The sequence below is a fragment of the Dryobates pubescens genome, chromosome 35 (genome assembly GCF_014839835.1).
Source record: "Dryobates pubescens isolate bDryPub1 chromosome 35, bDryPub1.pri, whole genome shotgun sequence".
Classification (NCBI taxonomy): domain Eukaryota; kingdom Metazoa; phylum Chordata; class Aves; order Piciformes; family Picidae; genus Dryobates; species Dryobates pubescens.
The window spans coordinates 8,555,365-8,563,717 of NC_071646.1; the positions used below are offsets into that span (position 1 = coordinate 8,555,365).

At 54.4% G+C, this 8,353-nt stretch overlaps 1 protein-coding gene across 1 annotated transcript in view; it reads right to left on the reverse strand.

The window, feature by feature from the left end:
• Nucleotides 1-7,981, reverse strand: part of CACNA1S (calcium voltage-gated channel subunit alpha1 S) — a 47,128-nt gene extending 39,147 nt beyond the window's left edge. Inside the window, exons 1-2 of the mRNA XM_009910569.2 lie at nt 7,780-7,981; nt 4,850-4,955 (exon numbers count right to left, since the gene is read on the reverse strand). Of these exons, the coding sequence (XP_009908871.2) occupies nt 4,850-4,955; nt 7,780-7,940 (267 nt within the window). The 5' untranslated portion in view covers nt 7,941-7,981. The remainder of the gene's footprint in view (nt 1-4,849; nt 4,956-7,779) is intronic.
• Nucleotides 7,982-8,353: the final 372 nt, after the last annotated feature.

Here is an 8,353-nt window from a genome sequence, read left to right on the forward strand (position 1 = left end):
TCTCTCCTGCAGCTCCAGCACCTTCATGTCTCACAGCACCCTTTGCTCTAGGCTGAGGGGTGCCCCTTTGCCATGGCTGTGGCACTTGTCACAGGTCAGAGGTTTTTGGCTGGCAGGTATCCCTGGAGATCATCTAGGCCACTGCCTAAAGAAGGGACAGCTCAGAACTTTGTCTATGTATGTTCTGAATGTCTCCAAGGGCTCCACAGCTCAGGTTTGGCTGAGTGCTACCGCCTCAGCCAGCAAAACAATGGACAAGAGAATGTTTTGGACACAGTGTGGAAAAGGGCTCAGCTGATGCCTGTCAGGACCAGGCTGTGGAGGTCACAACTAAAAGAAGAGAATTCCATGCAGAATGGTTTGAGTTGGAAGGGACCTGCAAAGCTCATCCAGTCCAACCCCTGCACTCAGCAGGGACATCCTCCACTGGATCAGGTTGCCCAGAGCCCTGTCCAGGCTCAGATTGAATATCTCCAGGGATGGAGCCCCAACCACCAAGGCTTCTCCCAGGACAGCAAGGTCTCTTCAGAGGAAGCCCTGCTCTGGAGCTAGGGCCCATGGGACATCCTGCCTGATGGAGCAGTGATATATCCCCCAAACTGCAGGGTAAAAGGGTAACAGCTTTCTGAAGCCCCCTGCCCTGAGCCTGCACATGAAGGTCTGCACCTGTGGTCTGTTCTCTTGACTGTTAGAGAACTCCAAGAGACCAAGGGTGACCCCAGGCCCTAGGAAAGCCACATCTCATCAGGACTTTCTTGCAGTGAGTGACCCATGCCAGCTTCCAGGGACAGACACCCAACAGCAGGTGGCCACTCCTCCAAACCAGCACTGGACCAGCACTGCTCAAGGACTGCTGGACACAGGGAGCTGCTCTCAGCAATCCTGGAGGTGCCCTGGTCTACAGGGAACAAGTCTAGGGTAGGAGAGTTACACAGGACCCCCAGGCAAGTTGCTCCTCCAGAGCAGATGGAGGCCTAGGACACCTGAAGCAGCATTGAATGCCCACAGTCCTGTCACTGAACTGTGCCTCGGGCTGTGCTCAGGCTTTAAAACCCTAGGACCAAGCAAGCATTGATCACCTCCATGAAGGCTTCCAAGCTTTGACCACCTCACTGAAAGCCCCCAGGCACTGAGCACCTTGCTTGATCCCAACATCAAGTGGTGGCTCTGGTCCATGATATCTCCATGGATATTGTCCCCAAGATGTTGTCTCCAGTTTCTAGAGAGAAATGCCCCAGATGGTGGCACCTCCAGAAGATGATGACTCCAGGTGTAAACACCTCCAGTTACTGGTGGCTAGAAGATGAGTCTGGGACCTCCAGAGCATGCCACCTCCAGAGCTTGGTATTTCCAGATGGCTGCACCTCCAGATGTTGGTCCCCTGACCCCTGTGGCTGAGACACAATTCAATGCAGCCCCAAGTGGTTGGAGTTTTGGTATAATATTCCTTTACTATTAACCACTCCCATGATTAAAGAGGTTATGTGGGGCACCAGCAGAACGCCTGCACACAGGCCGTGACCTGTGTTATACGGTGTCCTCTGTGCAGCCTGAGCTCCAGCTCTGTGCCCCCACCCCAGGCCTCCTGAGGTGCTTCCAAAGTGCATGGGACTCAGCCCAGCTGCCTTGAGGTGCTCTGAGAGGGTGGCCTCCCTGTGACCTTGAGTCCCATTAGTGGGCAAAACCAGGTACTTGAGTGTGTGCAGCATGCAAACACCAAGGTGCAGCAGGAGACCTACTACCCCAGGAGACAAATCCTGCTCTGAATTTGCCTTTATTTCTCTGTTGCCCATTCCCAGAGCCCAGGCACAGCTCAGTTGCAGCCATCTCCACTGCCTCAGGTGAGTGTCCCTGGGGAACTGCCTTGCTGAACACATGCTGCAATTCCCTGCTGCTGGGGAAAGCCAAGCAGTGCCAGCTCACTGCAGGGCTGCAGACTCAGGGCAAAGTGAAGATAAATGCTTCTAGTTTCTGACTGAGGTGAAAAGCCAAAACCATTTCTTGGGAGTCAAAGAAAATATTTTGATTTCATAAGAATTAGACAAAATAGACAAACCCAGCATGAGCAGGGAATATTCTGGATCAAAAGAAATCTAATCACAAAATGAGATCTGCTGAGCTGTAGATCTTCCAGGAGAAAGTGAAACACATTCACAGGAGATGCATGGGATATTAAACAGCATTCTTTTCACCCCCTAAAATGAGTTCTGGATAACAGAGCTCCCAAGAGACCAACTCCAGACCTGGTGTAAGCCCTATGTGCCGACCTGCCCTGGCTGGTCCTGGCGAGGCAGAGTCACAAGCGTGGCTACTCTCCAGGCCTACGAGCTTTGTGGGCGGAAAGTGGAAGCAGAGGTCACACAGGGGATTGGCCCTTCCCAAGGCTCCCCTTGCTTGAGAGCAGAGTGACCTTCAGAGCTCAGTGAGAGCTGCCTGCAATGCAGGAGGCTTCTCAGAAGGAATTTGGGCAGGACAGGCTCCTGCACACCCTTTAGCAGTAAGCTCCAAGGGGAGCAGGGTTCGATGCCGCTTCCACAAACACTGTGGGGCAATGTCCCCATGGCTGTGACTGGGGTCACTCTCACACCTTCTGTCTCCCCAACAAGTCCAAGGTCCTTAGGTAAGCTCAGACCTCTGCAGAAAGAGCTGAGCAATGAAGAGAGGCAATTTCAAAGGTGACAGGGAGAGATCAAACACATGGCAGCATCTCTGCTGCAGGAAGAAATGACCACACCAAGTCTTTGTTGCTCCTAGCTGTGGGCCCCATGGAACCCCCATCAGAGGAGGACAGAGATGTGCAGAGAACTGAACCTGGGGCTGGCAGGCTGCTGACAGAGGGCTGCAAGGCCATGGGCTGAAAATTGCCTCAGCAGGACACAGCAGAAGTGATCTAACACAGCACACAGGAACAGAGGACACTTCATCTCCTCCTGCCTGGCTTCCACCCATGGCAAAGGCTGCTGAGCATTCTTGGGCAGCACCAGCCCCTGCCCAAGGACACTGTGAGCTGGGCTGCTGCCAAACTGTCCCCCCTCACGTCACACACTGCCCCCACTCCCACTGTGCCCACTGCCTGCTCTCCACTCACCCTGCCCCAGCTTTGCTTTGCCACCCCCCTGAGGCACCTGCACCTCTCACACCCTCCTGTGCCCCTTCAGCCAGGGAAGATACCAAAGGCAGTGCCTTGAGTGGAGCTCTGTCCTGAGCTCAGAGGGATTTGAGGAGCTGGTCTGGCTGCTCTGGGGAGCTGAATGAGCACCCCAGGAATTAACTCTCTGCGGGTTTAATTCCTCTCCTCTATGACTTATCTTGGGTTTATTTTTAGAACACATAACACATTGCCAGCAGGGACTCATTTCCTTCTTTTTCCAAGGAAATGAGAAGCAAACACAATCTCCACTGCCACTAAAAGCCTGTTTGAGAGGGAAAGAGACAAAAGTAGCTCAAGGAACTAAAAATGGCACAAGGAAAACCTTAGTTTGTGTTTTACATCTTTGACTGCTTTCATATTTTCCCCTGGAGAGGCTCTAAGGAACAGGAGGCAAAAACTAGAGAAGAGTTTTTTTAAGTCACAAGCTGCCAGCAATATCTGCACACAACAGCCCTGACCCCAGCATGGAGGAGCCCTGAAATCAGCAGAGAAGAACATTTCATTCAGGCCATCTTCAGAGGCTCAATGGGAATTAATGCAGAGTGAACCATGCTGGGGATGTGAAGAGGGGAAAGCAAGGACAGGCTAAAACCAATGCAAACTACAGGTTTGGATCCCATCAAAACAACTTACTGCAGGCAAAATGACTGGGAGGAAAGGGGGAAAAAAGAACTAACTGTTTAGTATGGAGCAACCTCTCTGCTTCACCAAGATGGTTTGGGTATTTTCCCTTTTTATTTAAAAAATGACATGAAAATCCAGTTTTGAAAGGAAAGGTCAGAAAATGTGACTCCAAAACCAATGGACTGCAAAGCCTGGGGCAGGAGGCTTCCTTTTGGAAGTCTATTTTCCCCTGCACTTCAGTTGCCAGTCTGCTGCCTTTGATTGCCACCTAAATGTGGTTCCAGGCCCCCTGCAAACCTCTTTTGCAGAGGTTTCTGCCCCACTGCCTCCTGCACTGGCAGCGTTTCCCATCTGCACATCTGCTCTCCGCAGCCCGGTCACGGCAGGATGCTGCCAGCTGCAACGAGCCTGCCTCGGGGGTGCTGGCACCCATTTCTAGCTAGTGATGGTGCTCACTGCTCTTCAGCATCCACACAACTGCAGGTAGAGCCAATCTGAAATGCTGACTGATTAGAATTCACTCCTGTAGCTGGGCACCTCTGCCATGAGCACAGGCTGAGGGAGCTGGGGGTGTTCAGCCTGAAGAAGGCTCCAAGGGACCTCAGAGCTGCCTTCCAGTACCCAAAGGGATCCTACAGGAAGGCTGCAGAGAGACTTTTCCTGAGGCTGTCTGGAGACAGGACAAGGGGGAATGGTTTGAAGCTGAGGCAGAGCAGGGTTAGGCTGGAGCTGAGGAAGAAGTTCTTCAGTATGAGGCTGGTGAGACTCTGGCACAGGCTGCCCAGGGAGGCTGTGGCTGCCTCCTGCCTGGGGGTGTTCCGGGCCTTGAGCAAATGAGCCTAGCTGAGAGGTGTCCCTGCCCACGGAGGGGTGGGGGTGTTGCAGTAGATGATCTCTGAGGTCCTTTCCAACCTGAGCCACTCTGATTCTGTGATTCTATGGCTGGGCATCAGCAGATGCTCCCACCACAAGCATTGCCATCTTGCAACCATGCCACACTGAGCAGCCAGCTCCACAGAGCCCTGGAGATGGGCAGCTGGCTGCCAGCACACAGCAGGAAGGACTGGGCCTTACCAGGCTGGAGTTGGCGATGTTGGTGTCATCCTCAGGCATTGGCAGGTAGATGGCCAGTGCAACACAGTTGGCAAAGATGGTCAGGAGGATGATGATCTCAAAGGGTCTGAGAGGAAGTGTTAAGGAGTGCAGACAAGAATGAAACAGCAGCTACAGCCTTGCCCTGTCCTGCCTGGGTATGTGGGGGAAAACGCCTCTGGCTTTGGGGAAACACTACCAGAGAGAGCAGTCAGAATCCTCTGCATACCCTCAGCTGCTGTCCCTTTCTTGTTTCCCCACAGAGGGAGGGAATGGGTCAGACACAAGGCCTGGACACTCAGCCTCTGACTGCTGGAAAATGGCAGCTTTGGCAGAGGACATAGGGGAGAGGGCACCATTCAAAAAGCTGCAGCGGAGGAGGAACAAGGGGATGGAGAGTTTCCTCCTGATGATCCCTCAGGAAATCACCCTTAGGGGTCAGCACCCTCTAGCACAATGCAGGCACTTAAAGCATCACCCTCCAGAGTGTGCTGGCCCTGCTTCCCGATGTCCTCAGCATCCCCTAACACTCTGCTCACAAAGCTTGGCAAGAAGGCATCCAGGAACAAGGCAGCTCAGCCAAGGTCTCCTCTAACAGAATATTCAGCTGCTGATCTCCCCAGACCCAGTGCAGGCAGTGCTCCTGTGACTGCCCCAGGAGTGCCACAGGCTGGGAGCCACCAGTAACCCCACTGCTGCCTCTTCCAGGGCTGTCCCAGGCAATGGGGCAGAGCCCAGGGGTCAGAGGCTTCCCTGCCTTCTTGAAGATGAGATGAGCAGCCCCTCCCTGAGGGGTGACCCATATGGCAACTGGAGCTGGGGTCAGCTTGCTGCTTGCAAGCTTGTCTGCCACTAGTATGAGGTAGAGATGCAGTGGGCCAGAGTGAGCCAAAAAAGGCATTTAGTGTCCCCCAGCAGTGTCCCTGCCTCTTGCCACTGCACCAGAGCCTCAACATCTCCTCACCTCCTTGTCCTGCAGTCTCACTTCTTTCTTTCCAGCAGCCTCTTGCCACACAGCATCCAAGGGTCCCAACCTGTGCCTTGCAGTGACACCCCCACTATCCAGTCACCTGAAAGAGACCCTCACCTGAAAGAGACCCTGTCCCCCTTCTGTGGCCCAGCCTTGTGCTCTGACAGCAGAAGCTAAGCAGCAAAGATGTGCCCAAGGAACAGGAGTGGTGCCATGCTGAAGTCAGATGCCACATATCCCCACAGAAAATGTCACAGCTAATCTCCCCTTGGCAGCTTGGCTTGCCCTGAAGACTATAAGAGCCTTCAGGAACTGGAACGACCCTGCCAGGCCCTGCCAAGCCTGATCTCAGAACAGGGCCTGCCAGGTGGCCCTGGATATAAATACAGCCAGGCACAAGAGAGCTGCTGCAGAAACCTGATGCCATGCATCATTTGTCTTGCACAGGTCAGAGCCACCTGCACCCTGCAGCCTTCCTGGTGCACATCCACCTCCCCCCTCCACGCTCCCCTTCCAGGGCAGCAGTGTGGGAAAGCCCACTCTGTGCTGTGTATGCCCTGGGCAGGAGCAGGAATGTGTTTGAGCATGTTGGAAGACATAAATCCTATTTCTAGCTCTTCCCCTGCCACCAAGCTCTATGGCTAAGTTTCTTCCATGCCCAGAGCCTATATCAGACACAGACACAACTCCCTTCCACGTGCTTGCAGAGAACCCAGTCCCCATGCCAGAGAATCCCCCAGTTTCTGCTTTGCTCCCCCTCCTCAAAGGACAGAGCCTGTATGCAGGGACAGAAGGGTTGAAAATCCATGGCAAGCACAGCACCACCAGAGGCGTGAGCATGCCCTGAATGCCTACAAATGGGCAGCCTGGACTTTGAACTCGAAGGCATCTCCAGCAGTGCAGGGCCAGGGCTGTGCTAGCCCTGTGGCACTAAGCATAGAGCGGCACAGCCAGCCTAAGGCAGCCAAGCCATCTCTAAGAGAAGCAAAGTCTGAGCAGGGCTGGGGTGATCCTGACACCATCAGAAAAGTGCAGATAGGTTCAGTGACTGAAATGGGAAATGTTGGAGCAGACAAAATGGACTTGCTGGAAACATCCCTAAATTCCACCCCTTTTGTTTGAGCCCAAATGTTTTCCTGAAGCCCAAGTGAAATGTTTCATCTCCTGTTCCTTTCCCTTCCATAAAGCAGAAGTGAACAAAGCCTAGAACAACTCCTGGCTGGGTGGCAGAATCAGGACATGTTGCTATTTCTGAGCTGTAAGGGCCCAGTGAAAAGATGGCAAATCAACAAGCAACCTCCCAACACTGATCCCTAAATTGAGTCAGAGGCAGAAGAGAATCTGTCCCTTTGAACAGCAGCACTCACAGAAGTCTTCACTTGTGTCAGCAGCCTTGGGGAGGGATGGGAACGGGAAGCTGAGAGGACAACAGTGTCAACAAGGATTCTGGGGATACTGACCAGCCTCCACTACCAGGGCAGAGGGCAGCTGAGGGATCAGGCAAGTGGTGACACACACAGAGCCATCCCAAGCAGCCCACCATGCTCTTGCTATCCACCCCTAAACCTCTCTCCTGGGGCATCCTGTTGTCCCCAGCTCCATCCTCAGCTCCCATTCCCCCAGCCTGCCCTTCCTCCTCTGCCTGGCCCCCAGCACACCCCAGACCCCTCCTCACCCAGCAGGCTGACCTGTTTCTCCCCACGCCCCTTGCCATCCAGCCTCCCCCCAGCCTGTCCCACACCACCCTACCCAAGGTCCTCACAAGCCTGTTCCTGTTTCAGTTTGCACAGCCACTGCCTTTGCCACTCATCCTACCAGGGCTCTCTGAAATTGAGTGGTGCTGACAGCTCTCCTTCCAGCCACCCAGGGATCCTGCTCCCCAGCCCCCCTGCTCACAGGCACTCACAGGGGTGCTCCCAAACCCCTGCAGCCAGAAGGATACTTCCACTCCACGATGCTGATGCAAGCCTTCCGCAGTGGGTTCTGAAGGGTTAAACAGAACAGAGCCCTGGCTGGCCGGGGGGCTGCTGGTGGCACCGGCTTCTTGGACTTCTCCTTCTGTTGCCTCCTCCTCACGTCATCCTGGGGAGAAGCAGGCTCCATGATGTTTCCCTCCTAGTCGTGTCTCCTTCCACAGCCCCCTGGGTCAGCTGGAGCTCCTCTGGCAGTCCCTGCGCATGGAGCCTGTCTGCTCAGCACACCAGAGGCCAGCAGGGAGTGGGGGCTGGAGCCTGTACAAACACACAGCATGTTAAATTTAGATCATGGCCTGGCTCCTGGATGCTGTCACAGCTCCTGAGGCAGCAAAAGGGCCCCTGCAGCTGTTGCCTTTTTAACGACACATTGGGAGGCAGGCAAGTGCCGCACATGCCAATGGCCAGTGGGGGTGGAAGAGGCTGCCCAGCAAGGGGCCCACTGCTCCCAGCTCAGTTCTCTCCCCAGCTGCTGCAGCCTCCTTGGCTTTCCTTGGCGCAGACTGGAAAGCCAGGCTAGCTGGGGCCATGCATGCAGCCCCA